This window comes from Phoca vitulina, unplaced genomic scaffold (assembly GCF_004348235.1).
Source record: "Phoca vitulina isolate PV1807 unplaced genomic scaffold, GSC_HSeal_1.0 scaffold9, whole genome shotgun sequence".
NCBI lineage: Eukaryota > Metazoa > Chordata > Mammalia > Carnivora > Phocidae > Phoca > Phoca vitulina.
Window position 1 is genome coordinate 44,680,569 of NW_022589712.1, and position 17,176 is coordinate 44,697,744.

The 17,176-nt window shown below is 37.6% G+C and overlaps 1 protein-coding gene across 1 annotated transcript in view; it reads right to left on the minus strand.

Moving 5' to 3' along the window:
• Window positions 1-1,018: 1,018 nt before the first annotated feature.
• The window catches only part of RFX6 (regulatory factor X6), a 56,056-nt gene continuing 39,898 nt past the window's right edge, over window positions 1,019-17,176 (minus strand). The window contains exons 10-19 of the mRNA XM_032407425.1: window positions 16,501-16,550; window positions 14,146-14,305; window positions 13,105-13,249; window positions 11,582-11,691; window positions 10,517-10,634; window positions 8,412-8,534; window positions 7,562-7,768; window positions 5,917-6,429; window positions 4,856-5,068; window positions 1,019-1,194 (exon numbers count right to left, since the gene is read on the minus strand). Coding sequence (XP_032263316.1) covers window positions 1,019-1,194; window positions 4,856-5,068; window positions 5,917-6,429; window positions 7,562-7,768; window positions 8,412-8,534; window positions 10,517-10,634; window positions 11,582-11,691; window positions 13,105-13,249; window positions 14,146-14,305; window positions 16,501-16,550 — 1,815 coding nt within the window. The remainder of the gene's footprint in view (window positions 1,195-4,855; window positions 5,069-5,916; window positions 6,430-7,561; window positions 7,769-8,411; window positions 8,535-10,516; window positions 10,635-11,581; window positions 11,692-13,104; window positions 13,250-14,145; window positions 14,306-16,500; window positions 16,551-17,176) is intronic.

Consider the following 17,176-nt stretch of genomic DNA (forward strand, 5'->3'; position numbering starts at 1 on the left):
ATATGATAAAGAAAAAGAAACAGAGCTAGATAGATGGTGTATCAAATTCTATTAACTCATATGGAATGAATTCCTCACTTCTGAATTCAGATGATCCCTGAACACTCATTCATTCTCAGTTTCTAAGCCAAGTACTTGATGAAAGACTGCTTCCAAATCTGTAGAAGTTCCAACAGTCTATCAGCCACAATTTCCTTATATTTAAATGCAGGGATATGATATGCAAATATTCTTGAATTATGATGTTTTGACCAACCAGCTTTAGTCTTTAATTCAATATCCAAAGGAGCTTTGCCTGCAAATCCCAAGCATTCTTCAGAAATATTAACAGCTCTGAGAGCAATCAAGCCTTTAAAAATATTCATACTTTATTTCTTTCATTTCTTCTTATCTTTCTTAAATAAAGAGGGAAAGCATTTATAATCTCCGTTCAGTTACATAGAATTGGAATACTGCTATGTAACAGAAATCATCACACTAATGCACAGGATTGAAAGTCAAGCAACTTTGGTCTAGGCTGAACTGAATTAAGTCTTAACCCTGTAAACATTTCCATAGGAGGTAGAACATACACATTTGACTTTTGGTCAAACAAGGGATAGTAAACAATGATTCTGAGACCCTAATAAATTAAATTAAAGTTATTTTAAGGCATTAAATATTTTTTCCTTTTATAGACCAAAGATGAAACAGCACACAGATCTTCAATAAATTAGGAAGCAAAATATTAAATCTTCATAGTTGAAATGTTTGCATCTCCAAAGCTCCACTGGTTCCACTTGATAATGTTTGAAACTATAATTGATAATGAGATCACATTTCAAACAATTTGTGTGCAAGGCAAAGTCTGCAAGTATCTCCATTCATTATGGAGTTGTCCATGGTTTTGTATCAGTGACTTGAAAACACAATGTCCTGTCACTGTGTATTCCATTTTCTTTACCCTGATGGCAATCTGAGTGAATAATATTTGAGCAGTAGAGATTGTTGGTTTCATTCCCCACCCAACACTGTTGGTTTAAGTGCCTCCGGCTGCTGTTCCCATGAACACAGTGTTAATGGGTGGTAAAGAGGACACCATTTCTCTACCATTCGCTCCGTGGGAATCCAGGGTCTCTTGAGCTGGATACTGATTGGAAGTTCCATACATACACTGAGATGCGGAGGAAGGAATTGGTGTTTGCAAGCTGGATGCTGTAAGGGAAAATATAATCAGCAATTGAATATTGACTGAAATGTTTTTTTTCTTTACAAGTGCCACTCACATTAAGCCTCTGTATTTATTTTTTGCATTTATCACACATATCTGTGCTATTTTCCTAGACATTGTTTTTTCTTCTACACATTTCACAAAGAAAACTCAATTTCAAACTTAAATTAAGAGACAACCTTATCACCCAAATATATCCCAAATCTACCTCCTCGTTCCATCTACACTTCTTCCATTGTTCAAACCACCATCTTCATCACTTTCTTACACCACACACAAAAACAAACTCAAAATTAACGAAAGACCTAAATGTGAGACAGGAGTCCATCAAAATCCCAGAGGAGAACACAGACAGCAACCTCTGTGACCTCGGCCACAGCAACTTGTTGCTAGACATGTCTCCAAAGGCGAGGGAAACAAAAGCAAAAATGAACTATTAAGATTTTATCAAGACGAAAAACTTTTCAACAGCAAAGGAAACAGTCCACAAAACTAAAAGACAACAGACAGAATGGCAGAAGATATTTGCAAATGACATATCAGATAAATGGCTAGTATCCAAAATCTATAAAGAACTTATCAAACTCAACACCCAAAGAACAAAAATAATCCAGTCAAGAAATGGGCAGAAGACATGAACAGACATTTCTCCAAAGAAGACACCCAAATGGCCAACAGACACATGAAAAAATGCTCAACATCACTCAGCATCAGGGAAATACAAATCAAAACCACAATGAGATACCACCTCATACCAGTCAGAATGGCTAAAACTAACAACTCAGGAAACAACCGATGTTGGAGAGGATGTGGAGAAAAGGGATCTCCCTTACACTGTTGGTGGGAATGCAAGCTGGTACAGCCACTTTGGAAAACACTATGGAAGTTCCTCTAAAAGTTAAAAATAGAGCTACCCTATGACCCAGCAATTACACTACTAGATATTTATCCAAAGGATACAAACATAGTGATTCAAAGGGGCACCTGCACCCCAATGTTTATAGCAACAATGTCCACAAGAGCTAAACTATGGAAAGAGCCCAGAGATCCATTAACGAATGGAATAAGAAGATGTGGTACACACACACACACACACACACACACACACACACACACACACACACAGGAATATTACTCAGCCATCAAAAAGAATGAAATCTTGCCATTTGTGAAAACGTGGATGGAACTAGAGGGTATTAGGCTAAGCAAAATAAGTCAGTCAGAGAAAGACAAATATCATGATTTCACTCCCATTTGGAATTTAAGAAACAAAACAGATGAACAGAGGGGAAAAGATGAAAAAATAAAATAAGACAAAATCACAGAGGGAGATAAACCATAAGAGACTCTTAACAATAGGAAACAAACTGAGGGTTGCTGGAGGGGAGGTGGGGGGGGATGGGATTACTGGGTGATGGACATTAAGGAGGGCACTTGTAATGAGCACTGGGTGTTATATGCAACTGATGAATCACTAAAATCTACCGCTGAAACTAATAATACACTATATGTTAATCAGTTTATTTTAAATACAAAAACTTAAAAAACTAAAACAAAAAACCACCATCTTCTCCTACCTGGACCAACACAGTGGTCCTCCTCACTGGTCTCATGACCCTCACCTTTGCCGTACCCTCTCATTCTGCAGGGAGCCGCCAGGATAATGTTGCTGAAGTGTACAGTACATTGTCACTCTTCTCAAATGCTACAATGACTTCCCATTATTCTTAGAACAGAATCCAAGCTCCTTGCCCTGGTTCACAGCACCTTCTGTGAACTGGTCTCTGTCCACTGATTTATTTTACTCTACTGTCTTCATTCACTATGCTCAAAACACACTGGCCTTCTTTCTGCCCACTGAATTTTCCTTGTTCCCATTTCAGAAACTATGCACTTATCATTTCTTCTGCCTAGAACTCCACCATCAGACCTCATGTCAATGCTTCCTCATCACTTTCAACTCCAATATCTCTGTCTCAGGATTCCTTTCCCAACTATCTTACCAAAAGCAGTTTCTCCATAACTATTTGTCATTTTACCCTATTTAACAGATTTCAGAGTACCCAACATTATCTTTTTAATGCATTTGTCTATTTATCTATTGCCTTATCTCTCCTTACTAGAATGTAAACTTCTTATAGGCAAGAACTCCATCCCAATCACCACTATAACCTCACGCCTAGAATGAAGTTTGGCACATAGTAGTAGGTTCTCAAGAATTTGACCAACTGGCTCTCTGACACTACTTTTCCTGCATGTATGGTTGCTGACTTCTCATTGCTGTTTTTCTCATTTTTCTAACTACCTACTCTGTCCCTGAAAACCAGTCTTTATAACTAAGGAAACAGACAGTGGGTCCTACCTTCCCTTGCACTCCTTACCCACCTACTCTAGTCCCTCTTTTCACTCAGAAGCCCTCTTTGCTATTTGCTTGTAAGCCAGCTCTGACAACTAGAGCTTAGAATCCCTCCTACACCCAAGCTATGTTCCAGCAAAGCTTCCACTATCTCTACGAGTAAACAGAACTAATAGTTAACAATAGCAGCAAGGTACATTTTAGTCTCACGGTGAGGAAACTTCCTGAAGTGGAATTTTCTGCTTCATTAGAGTAACCTAGAAGCAATGACCATCTGCAGATAGCATGAGATGAGCTGCTAGACTCTGCTCAAGGAGCATCTGTGATGGTCACGGGAAGGGAAGAAGTGCTTCCTATTGAGTTATTGGAAAAGCACACTGAGAGGAGAGATGGAATTTATCTCATTTTCCCTATGCTCCAGTTGGGTGTCCATGCCCTTGACGTATGCTACCTTGAAATCTATTCCACTGGAAGATTTCAACCATCGCATAAAAGCATTAACACTCTGCCTTGATATTTACATGCATCTATACTTGTCCTGTGATACCTTATTAGTAATATGGGAAACTAAATCTATCCATATATTTTTGCCCCTTTTTTTCAACTCACTGATGTATGGAGTTCCTACTATGTGGCAGACACTTGGCTGGGTAGCTGCTGATGTATCTAGTACATCACAGGATTTTCCCAGGGAGAGCAACCTGGTTGCAAGAAGATGCTAGGGGACTTCCTGGCAAACACACAGTTTTGCTAATTTTTACTTAAACTGTATGTAGCAGAACAATAAAAACAGCAACATTTTCTACAGAGCTGTCTAATTACATTTTACATATAATTGAGAAAATGACAGTAAAGTCACCACTGTTTTAAACCTGGAGTGGTTTTAGGGTACTGCTGGAGAATACGGGGTCCAAAGACACCTCTTGGCACTGCCCCCGGGGCCAACAGTGAACAAGAGAGTGTGAGAAAAAGACATCATTCCTGCCCTCGTAAAACTTAGTCTTTTAGACTGCATCTGACGGGTTATATTTATTTTTTGCAAACATAAAAGATGCCAGCTATTCTTTTTGAAAGAATAACAGATTTAGCATTAGGATGCACAGTGACATATATAATGGGAACTGGGAAGACCGTTACTAATACAAAAATAAGACTTGAGATCCAAAGTGATGAATCACCCGTGGGAACGAGTGCCCCGTTCACCTCAACAGTCACCCTCCAAAGTAAAACCACGTACTTGAGGTTAATAGCTTCTGAAAATGTTTTTAAGAACTACTAAAATAATTTACCTACTACTGGAGTTCGACACGCAACTGAAGGTGATGTGTCTGTGTAAAACGAGCTGGTCTGCTTTCTACTACCGTCATCTAAAATGTTAAGTGGGTCGTGGATGTCACTGTAAGGAGGCAGTGAGCGAACACTGCTGATGACGGAAACATGTTGATTCACCATCGATCCAAGTCTATGAGACTCTGGGTAGTTTATGTTGCTTCCATAGTATCCTATAACAGAAAATGTCAAGAATGTACCATTCACTTACTACAAAGAATATTCCAGGAAGGAAAAAAGGACAAGGTAATAGGGTACAGCCCTAAAGATCCCATGTTATAAATATGACATTCACATCTCCATTTACTATAGATTTGGATTCGTACTTGTATATGGATATGGTTCACTAGGCTGGTTTTTTGTTTTTAAAAATACAAAGCCGTTATCCTATTGTTAAGTTTCAGATATAAGACTACACCTCTCTCATGTTTTCCTCACTTAATTAACAAGATCTTCCTATAAAGAAAAAAAGCACTAAAAACCTCTCACAAAGACTACACTATTTGTCAAATACCAATTTTATCTACAGATTTATGTTTCTGGAAGAAGTCCTGGCCTACACTTAGGAGAGAGGACACAGCCTGCTTTGGAGGCTGAAGAAGTCCACAGATCTTTCCAATTCCCTAAACTTTAAGTGTTTTATCAGACTAACAGGGGGCACTGTTTGGGTCCTAAACTGTAAGATCCGCTGCTAGTTCTCCAGAAGAAACATTATTCACTAGAAATATTTTCAAAGGACAAAACATTCTTCTTTTGGGCTTATTCAGGGAGATCTCAAACATAGTTTGACATAAAATATTTTTTCATCATTTGTGGCATTTAGAAGGGCAACTTTAAAAAACCACAAGAATTAGGGACATGTTTGTATGTGGAAGAAATGAGCTCCAAGTGTCTAAGATTCCATGAGCTTTAGAAACTTTACATGGGATGACATGCTGCTCAGCAGATCTGGAGCTCAATGTCTGATTTTGCCTTATTACCATCTCAAAAACCGGGAAAAATTCTTTAAAAATTTCGATACCATTAGGTGAACTAGGAGGCAATGCTGCTCCTTGACAGTTGGTCGCCCCTGTGTTGCTCAGGAAATTGAAGCTTCCTGTATTTAAAAACTGCATACTGTGTGAATCTTGGCTGTGTGGGGATGGTCCATAGCTGGAAGGTGGTCGAGAATTATATGGAGACCCAGCACAGCTGCCAGTGAAGAAGTCTCTAGAAAGCTGCTGTTCACTCCAGGCCATGCATCGACCATGCTCGGGGCGATGAGGATAGAGTCCTGATGGGGGGTGAGGTTGTGCCCTAAACACAGTCTGATAGTTAGAGTTGGTCCCATAAAAGTCATGATTGCCTTGAGGATGGGTAGGATAAATGGACTCTGGGAATGATGAGCAGTGTGATGGCACTGACAGGACCGGGCCCACACTTGGAGGTCTCCCCGCCATTGGCCCCTGGTTAATGACGCTTCCTCGGCTTGCCATGGCTGGAGAAATGGGTGGTGTCATCAGATGACCAGTACTCTGGGAAAGCTCCATTTGACCTGGAAACAAATTCACAGAGCATTCACCAGTGGCAAATTAAAATAAATGGGCACACATCTTTAAAAATTATCCAAAAGATGTATTAATATACTTTTTTCCAATTTGGTTCATTCTCACTCTCTAAAAATAACAGAACTGGGGAACACTGAAAACCTAGGTTTAAAAGATACCATCACAATAAGTAAATAAATAAATAAATAACACGATTGCAATATATGTATATTTCACAACAGGGAAGACTTTTGGTGTCAGTAACTGTGGAAAAAAGTCTGGGATGTCTTCATGTTTCCATGGCTATGAAGATAGTTAGAGCTCAAGCTTGGGAAGGTCAAGGGATCTGCTCTTCACATTTCTCCATAATTAAAAACCAAGCTGAATGCTAAATGGTTTGATTTTTAGGGTAAAAGGAAAAGGCAATAAAGTCAAAATGACCACAGCTTCAAAGCAGCTGATTCAAACCATCATGCAAACACCACTGATGAACAATGAGTTATGAATGCCACCAACTCCCTGGATGTCTGATTTTCCATTGGTAGAATTAGGCCCCTGAACTCAAAGGCCCTTTCAGATTTAAAATTCTGTGTGTCCAATGAAGTTATATCTATGAATTTCAGAAAAGACATAAGGCAAAAGCAGACTTAAAATATTATCTAGTAGTGAGTTCTAGCCACTAAACATTCAGATTGATACAAAGGGGACTCTAGACCAGAGAGGAAAATTATTGTAATGGTTATCCTAAAGTGACCAAATCTACTTTTTAATGGAGGAGAAATAAAGTCTCCTCAAGAGCCAAAAATAAACAAGAAGCCCATTTTTTGACTCTCAAAACATCTTCAAGATTTCATATATACCAAATCTAATTTTTTCTTCCACCAAATGAAAATAACTTATTATTTGTATTTCCAACATAACTAAGCGAGCACATCACAGTGTGGTACCTATGTTAATAATGGTATTGACAAAAGTGTGAATGACAAATGCTGAAAGTCACAAAAAATATAAAGCTTTAATAAAAGTTAGTAAAGACCAGCCTTTTTTATCCTTGGAATGGCTGGATGTTACCAGGTTTGAAGAAAACAAAGGAACAGGCTCCTGAGAGTCGGCGTGAAGCCCAAGTGTTTCACAGCGTACCTGTGAGTGGCATGGTGTCCGTATTCCCAGCAGGGAATGGGTGCAGAGCAGAGGGTAAGCCTCCAGGATGACTGGATGACAGAGGAAGATAGGCTGTTTCCACATGGCTTTCATTCTTCACAGTGTCACTGGAAACAGTGCTCCCTTTATTACGGTTGGCCAGAAAGCATGAACTTGGAGAAGCAGTGAAGGCAGCTTTACTTGCATCTGGAAAGATTTTTTTTAATGGGAAAGCTAACATCATTCCCATATTCCTAATAAATAAGCCCAAGAAAATGAAACTGAAAATGTTTTAGGGTTGTGTCACAAATCTGGAAACTCCAGAGAAATATCTTCCATGGGAAACAAGGCCGGCAGATCTTTGGTCGTGGCAGTGGTGCTGGGGATTTTGTGGTCATGGTTATCTGTACATTTGTGAGTGTCACGTGTGTTCTGGGGGGGGCACTAAGGAATCCACACTGGAGTGGACAGTCTTCAAAATGCAAGTCATCACATCCCAAATAGACATGTTCTCTTCCTTCTCCAAATTCCTATAGAACTTATTTCTACACCATTTACAAGGTGGTAATACCACAGGTGTTGTCTTCAATTATGGTTATTTTTTATTACAATCACCTCTCCACCTTCATTTCAATTCTCACAAGAACATTGATTTTATATCCTCCAGAGCTTCCAGCAAAGTCCCTTGACTACTCTATGTGCAAATGGTGGAGAGAAAAAAATAGTGCTCCGATAGTGTTCATATCCTGAGTTAGTTGTGACATGCCTGGGAAAAAACCTCTGAGACTATTACAGACCCACTACACATGTACTTACAAATATGCAAAGCAAGATATACATTTTAAATTACCTGAATTCTTCATATACTTGTCCAATAAATTCTGTAACTCCTGCTCTTTGTCGTTATTGAACTGGGTCTCCATGGCGAGGAGAATGTATTCATCAAGAAGCATTCGGATCAAATGGAAAGAACCTTGTTGTGGATGGGAACGGGGAGAGGACGATGTCAGATGAAAGGAGGGAGAGAAGGAGAAGGAAAGAGAGAGAGAGAAGTCGAGTTATCTTTGTGACCATCTCACAACACTTTACAAGGAGCAACTGAAATCAACAAATACTTGTTGGACTTTAAATGACCTGCTAAGACCAACATGCTTAACTTGAGTCTCTAATCTTTCTGTGTACCGCCTGCTCAGCTTACTGTGTGTACTGTCCTGCCAGCTCTTTGGCCACTAATTACATCAAAGGAAAATACGGATGAAAGTGAGACATGCTTTATGCTTTAAGAGGGCACACACTGGAGTGTGATAAGCTTTAACCTGGGGAGAATGAGCTCTACTCTGCTCTATTTCTGTTTGCTTTGTACTAAATAATTAGACAATGGCCACCATGGTCTGAAAAAAGTATCAAGTAAGATGTCTTTCTAGCCTGAAACAAAGTTCTCTTTGGTTTGGACAAAAGCAAAGAGTCATTTTCATTTGGAAGTTGTCCTGGAAAACCTTAAACTTCTTTGAACTATTCCACAGACTTCCCAACAAAAGTCTGGTTTCATCACAAAGTCAGGCTTCAATGTTGTATATGTTAAGAAACCTTACATATAAGTAAGAGATTTCAAATAAAAGGCTCAACATTTTGTTCATCCTCCAATGCAAGTTCACTGATTTTATCTAGTTCCACTGAGAATTAAATAAAAACAACCTAGTTAACCATAACCTATTTATAACGTGAAGATTTCTTGCAAAGCAACTACTAAATGCAGAAGTACTGTCCACGAGCTAGCATTATAGCTGCAAAACTAAGAATCCCAGAAATTTTAAGAAAACGAAGGTATTCAATTTTTGAAAGAGCTAACTTGACTCAGTTTATCATTTCACAAGTCAAATCGATCAGGAAAGATGTTTCAGAAACATATGAGAGCATGTCTTCTCAGCTGCTCTTTGATTCTCGCAGTGCAGCTATGTGGTTCCTGGAAAAGATGCAAAAATTTGCCATACTGCAATGAGTAGTGCCTCTTGAAAATAATGTACTAATTATTGTTTACTTGCTTAACAAAAAAATTATCCAAGTACTGATGGCATGTAATGATAATAGCTGCTATTCATAAAATGTTCACCAGGTACTAGACTGTGCTTTTATAAATATCATCTCACTAAAGTGCCTACACAACCCAATAAGAGCAATATTCGTCCTCTTTTTTTAAGTGCTTCAAGTTTTTATTTAAACTCTAGTTAGTTAACATACAGCATAATATTGGTTTCCAGAGTAGAATTTAGTGATTCATCACTTACATATAACACCCAGGGCTCAACACAACTAGTGCCCTCCTTAATATCCATCCCCCAGTTAGCCCACTGCCACCCACCTCCCCCCCCACCCCCGCCGGCAACCCTCAGTTGCTCTATAGTTAAGAGTCTCTTATGGTTTGCTTCCCTCTCTCTCTTTTTTTCTTCCTTCCCCTATGTTCATCTGTTTTGGTTCTTAAATTCCACATATGAGTGGAATCATATGGTATTTGTCTTTCTCTGACTGACATTTCACTTAGCATAATACACTCTAGCTCCATCCACATCGTTGCAGATGGCAAAATTTCATTCTCTTTTATGGCTGAGCAATATTCCATTGTATATATACCACATCTTCCCTATCCATGCATCAGTCAATAGACATTTGGGCTCTTTCCATAGTTTGGCGATTGTTGATAATACTGTTATAAATATTCATCCTCTTCACAGTGAGCAGAACAGCTTGGGTTAAAACCAAGCCAGAGGGAAGCAGTGTTAGGATTTAACTGCATGTGGTCTGACTCCAAAACCCAGGTTCATAACTACCATTCTCTACTGGCTCAATAGTCAGATTTGAGAAGTGACAGTCCCCCATGTTTAAAAACTGACAGGAACTATGACTGGAGAGTGAATAATGTATTCAGGGAGGAAGAGCTTTATAAAGCACATGAGATACCAAAACTGGATGCATTGTTCAAGGTGAGGTTATGCATTACTCGAGCACCAAAAAAGCTCCACTTAAGCAGAAAGTCTTGAGCCCTCTTCTTTAATGATCTTCCATTTTGTTTGCTGGTCTACAAGCAAAGGAACAAAGCGAAACTATAAAATCTGTCATCTCATTACTACATGCATCCTACATAAAATCAAGAGGTTGATAAGCTGTCTGACAAATGGACAGATGGCATGACATGCAATTTATTTTATCAGATATAATGATCTGTCCAGGGATTTTAATGTTCATCTGTCTTTGTTATCATTTTTAAGGTTAATAGATCTTTATTCCGTATGGTTTTGTTACCTAACAGAATTGGACAACAAAATAAAATAATTCACAAAATAGTTTATCTCATTTTCCTTTGACAGAACTTTAAAAAGAACAGAAGGTGAAGTGTCAAAGAAGGGTTATATATTTCTGTGAATGATTAACTCTGACTTCTCTGGTCCTGAATGATAATCTGTTTTCCTTCCAGGAGAAAAAAAAGTCCCTACACTACAACTAGTTTCCTTGATATGGAATGGCTAACACCAACTAGTGATGGATCTATTTGCTCTTATTGCCTTGTTTCATGAGGGATGACTTGCATGTTAACAGAAGGAGTTGAAAAAACATAGAAAACACAAAATACTGCGCTCTCAGAAATTAAAAATGGAAATACGCAAAGCCACATTTTCTGTCAGCATTTATGAAAATTTACTGTTTAGAAAAGGGCCAAATCTTTCCAGTTTTTATCTTTCACTATTGATGTTACTCTGCTGTAACTTCATTGACCGACAGGGAAGGCACAGTGCCTTGTAGTCCTTTGTCAAGAAATGACAAATAGAACTGAATCTATGGCCAGCACTCTCGAATCTGGCCTATTCCTCATTTGGATCTTTGGGCCACCTTAGTTGCAAGTCTTCAAAAGCTTTTCAAAGCATTGCTACACACAATCACCCCTCCTCCACCATTCAAGAAACTACAGCCAGTTTAACATTTACTATTAACAAAAATTCTATTTGGGAATCTGTCACTGAAAAATACCTTAATAACCCTCTGCTCTACCACGGTATCCAACCATTCAATAAAAGCCTCCACTGTGGCATTCTTCTTAAGAAGATCTTTCAGTTCTTGGAACACTGTGATAGAGTCATCTACCATATTAAAACAAAACAAAACAAAACACAATATTACTCTACTTTGAGCCCAAGAGAAAACCTAAAACTAGAAATCATTAAGAATTTTATAGCATAAAAGGGAAAGACAGATGAAATTAAATATGTTAAAGGAATTATTTCATATCCTAAGAATAAATAACAAAAAATCTTTAACTTTTTACTCTTCAAAATTTTAATAATGATTGTACATATCTTGGTACATATTGAAATATAGACTTATGTATTATATAAGTATGTATATACTGGGGAAGAGTAAGTTGTCATTTATAGTTGATTATTCATTCTGAATCCAAAGCTTTCATTAAATGCAACAGATTCACTGAAAACTGATGAATGAATGCTGATTTCCTGCTTTCTGACCTATCCCTTACCTTTAGCAAAAATTAAATTCTGCACTGTGAAACTGAGCCACTTACATGAATAATCTTTTATCTTGTAAAAGTTAAAGGGACCATTTAAGGCTATCATTTATTAAAGAGTTTAAAGTTTCCTGAATCCCAAAGGGTAATATAATTTTTGCTAGGGAACAGAAAACAAGGCTGAAGTTGGACCACCCCAGGGAGCAGCCCATCATTTGTTCAACAGTCTATCGGAGGCTGCACTTGTCTTTTCAGAGAGAGGTTGGGGAAAGAGTGGGTTGCTATCCCTTGAAAACAGAGCCTGGTTGTCTAGTCATGCATATTGCCTTGGTAAATTCTGTCAGATTGTCCAAACCTGGGCAGGGAATTTCTGCTTGGAAAACAGTATCATGTTGAGATATCATTTTGATATGCATCATATACCATATGAGGCTAAGAGTGTAAAACTCAGGAAAATGTGTATGCATGTGATGTAAAATTGGAAGAAAACTGGGACGCCTCAGTGGTTCAGCCGGTTAAGCGTCTGCCTTCAGCTCAGGTCATGATCTCAGGATCCTGGGATGGAGTCCCACATCAGGCTCCCTGTTCAGTGGGGAGTCTGCTTACTCCCTCTGCCTGCCGCTCCCCCTGCTTGTGCTCTCTCTCTCTCTCTCTCTGACAAATAAATAAATAAAATCAAAAAAAATTTAAACAAACAAACAAACAAAAAACCTGGAAGAAAACTCACAACACTCAAAAACATTTCCATTATTCCCAGGTTATTTCTAGGTAATGAGATTATGAATGGCTTTTATTTTCCTCTTGATATTTTCTATATTTTCCAGGTTTTCCACAATCTATAGCTACAATTGTTTTTAAGTAGAGGACAATTTTTTAATTAAAAAAGTTTCTATAAACCAAGGTTTCTCAAACAGATATTTTGTAGTCTAAGGGGACTCCCAGCCCCATCCCCAACAAAGAGTTATCCAGCCCAAAACGTCAAACAGTGCCAAGGTTGGGAGACCCAGCTCTAAACACAGAGAAGACTTACGTTCCGTGTAGATATCAGATTCAGTGTCTGTGCTGCCAGAAATGGTGAGAAGGGCCTGTGATCCAATACTATTCAAGTCAACCTTTTCAATATCAGATACCATGGAATTCACAACATGCTGGTCAAAGAGAGCTGGTCTGGCAATCTGCATGAAGAAAGTAAAAAGACACTAAACCATATTATTGATGGTCTATCTAAAGGAAAGCTTTGGCTACTAGAGAAATAGTTCCTTGAGAGAAGAGTATCATAAATGTTTTTTTTTTATTTTAAAACTAAAAGCAATAGCTGAGACTCATGATCATTGTTAAAGCTTTGAAACTATTTTTGAAATTAGAAAATGAATTTTTTAATCCATGTTCATACAATAAGGATTTCACAATGTTATATTTCTTATCTGGAACTATCCCAACCAAGTCTTTTAAAATTTAGGGGACTAGAAACTTTCACAAAGCAAACAATCATTTGAGAGGAGGGGAAATATATTTTAACAATATACAAACATACAAACAGTAATTTAAGAATTACTTTTTTTCTCCCTATTTAGGAAGACCAAATTAGTAGGTAGTTTAACATGTGTTGTTTGTGGATTTTACAACATCAAATATCACATGGGTGCAGTCCCCACATGTTAATTTTTATTAACTGGGTTCATGTAGCAAATAACAGTTTTGCATTTTACATTGCATTCAGAAGTTTTGTGGTTTTTTTACTTTTCATCCTGAAATAATATTAAATTTACAAAAAAGCTGCAAAGATAGTGCAGAATATTTCCATATACTCCCTATTCATCTTCTCCTAATATCCTCATCATACCTAACCATTGTTTATTGCCCAAATCAGGAAATTAACATTGCTATAATACTGATAGTAATTCAAATTTCCATCAATTTTCCCACTAATGTCCTTTTTCTGTTCTAGCATTCACTCTGGGGTCTCAGATTGCATTTAATTGTTGCCTACTTGGTCTCCAATCTCTGCAAATTTCTTACTCTGCTACCAGATAATTCATTTTTTATATTGGTGATTCAAATACCAACGTACCTGAGCAAGGTGTAAGAAAGATGTTTGTCGTTTCAGGGAAGATACAAATCTTCGCACAACAGGTATTTTCTTATCGGTTAGAGCTTCTGGCAAGTTCTCCAAGGATGAAACAACCCACTGTTCCCAATTTTTAGCAAAATTCCTTATATCTGCTAATAAGCTACACACACACACACATACACAAAAAAAACCTATGTATTAAATGCTAAATTGCTCAAAATGCATTACATAAATGTAGTTTAATGGAGATATACTGTTATTCTATGATTCCAAGAACATGACTTTGAAGTCATATAGATTCAGCCTAGGTCTGCCATTTATCTCCTTGGTCAACATACTCAATCTCCTCAAGCTCTGGCTTCATTTATTAAATAGGAATAAGATTAGTATCTATGTCACAGGATTATTATGAGGACTATATAAAATAATTCATGGAAATTTCTCTGGTCAAACCTGGTGTGCAGAGGGTAATCAATAAATAATACCTTATTATTAACATTAGCTCATGGTTCTGTCATTTTCTATAAAATATTTCTGGGGAAATGTAAGTATGCACTTCATTTCACTTATCTTGGCTTCTTGAGAGACATCACAGAGGGATCATAGTGTCATTTCAAGTATTTACTATTAGTTTCTAGTAACTGATTTTTATAGTCCAAATATAACTGTGGGATACATTATCAAAAAGGTACTATAGGACCCTATTTAGAAAATTGCAAATGTTCATTGTGCATACACACAAACATTTATATATAAACACAAAAATTTAAAAAGTAGTCAACAATCTACACACTATATCTCAACAAAACAGATCTAAATTTACATTTGGGATGGCGCATACGCTGGTGAGCAGTAACATAATAGAGGAAAAAGAATAGAAGTGGAGTTCAACAGCCCTCAATTAAAATCCTGGCTATGCTTCTTACTAATTAACTGACTCTGGGCAAATAAATTAATTCCTTCTGCTGCCGGGTTCCTCATTTGTGAATATGCGATCATAATTGTTACTGGGGAATAGTCTGACAGGTTGTGTTTTTAAAAAATCTAATTGTTCAATGATAAGGAATTGGTTAAATAAAGTATAGGGCGCCTGGGTGGCTCAGTTGGTTAAGCGACTGCCTTCGGCTCAGGTCATGATCCTGGAGTCCCGGGATCGAGTCCCACATTGGGCTCCCTGCTTGGCAGGGAGTCTGCTTCTCCCTCTGACCCTCCCCCCTCTCATGCTCTCTCTCTCTCATTCTCTCTCTCAAATAAATAAATAAAATCTTTAAAAAAAATAAAATAAAGTATAATATTTTTCAGGTGCTGGAAATCTATGCAGCCATTTAAAAAGATAATGTTGATCTGTATTTGTTGATATGAAAGATTTTCACAGTATATCGCACTAATATATATACTATGGTCCCGTTTTTTTAAAAATGTGTATATTTACAGGTATTCTTAGAAAAAGTCTATGAAATACTAACCTAACACATTAAGAATGTGGAGAAATTATGAGTTTTTAATGCATTTATGCATGTTTTTCATTTTCTACAAAGAACCAGTGGCATACTTAAGAGATAAATACATAAATAGTCACTTTCAGGTGGTTGTAGGAGTTAAGTGAAACAATTCATGTGGTCTCAAAGCCCATGATGTGTTTAATAAAGGCCAGCTATAATTACATCAGTTGCATGGCCAGATATCTGCCACTAACTAAGTGCAGCCATTCTGTGACGTAGAAGTGTTTTGTTTTGTTTTTTAAGATTTTATTTATTTATTTGAAAGCAAGAGAGAACATGAGCAGGACGGAGGGAGAGGCAGACTCTCCGCTGAGGAGGGAGCCCAATGCGGGACTCGATCCCAGGACCCTGAGATCATTACCTGAGCCGAAGACAGATGCTTAACCGACTGAGCCACCCAGGCACCCTTGTGACATAGAGTGTTAAGAGTACTTATTCCTTCATTAAAAGAAGGTGGTAATTCTGTTACCCTACCTTCTGATTTTGCAATTAAGACCAAAGTTAGTAATAAAGATAAAATAGTTCTTTAATTTTTATCATTGTGGTTATTTTCCATCAATTATCCCCATTTATATTCTTCTAGCCAGTTTCCACAAGGTCAATGAACCCTAAATATTTATTTTTCACTTGGGCATCTCTCATATTAAAAGGATTTCAGGATGGTTCCATCAATTTTGTTCATTGCGGTTTGACTATAAGGATTGAGGCACATCATATAGCTATTACAAAGGGACAGGAGCAGGCAAATAATCTTGATAAACAAATGAATTTCTATTTAATGTTTTCCTTTAATATAATGGATAGGGTTAAACCCTACCCTAAGAAATTATCACATTTTATTGACTGAACCTACCTTTCAGGCATTTCTTGCATTGTTGCAGGAATGAGTACATCTGTAAGAACCTTAATCACAGCAAAAGAGAGTTAACATATATCCTTACTTAGTATTTTTGTAGAAAGACACTTATTTGTCAATTACTTTTTAATTCCTAGCTTTCTAGAGAATAATATGTTAATTCATTTCTGGAAGTTATATTTTTATCTCTAAAATTAATGTACATGTAAGGGGTGTGTGTGTGTGTGTGTAAAAGGCGGGGGTGGGGATCCAGAAACATTGCAATACTAGGTTAAGCAAGCAACACTAATACACTGGGTCCAGAGAGTTAATTATCAGAACAGAAAGAATACTGAAAGAAAGGGCTAAACTGAGACCGAAACATTGATGAGATGGGTAGGACCCTGAATAAGAACTGGTAGAAAGAAGAAATTAGGTAGTGCTGACTGATCCCAGCTCAGGAAAAACTAGACTAAGTAAAGGAAGTGGGGACCAAATAGGATATGAACAACGCAGATCCACGGGGCTGGCTGATAAACTGAGTGGTCCAGCCTGACAAAGAGGACCAAGAGGTCTGGAGGAGAAGATATTTCAAAATGTGGGTAGACACTAATCTACAAAGGCCTGTGTATCCTACCAGCAAAATGCACATGTATTCCATGTGTATGAGACAGTAATGTATATACCCAGTACG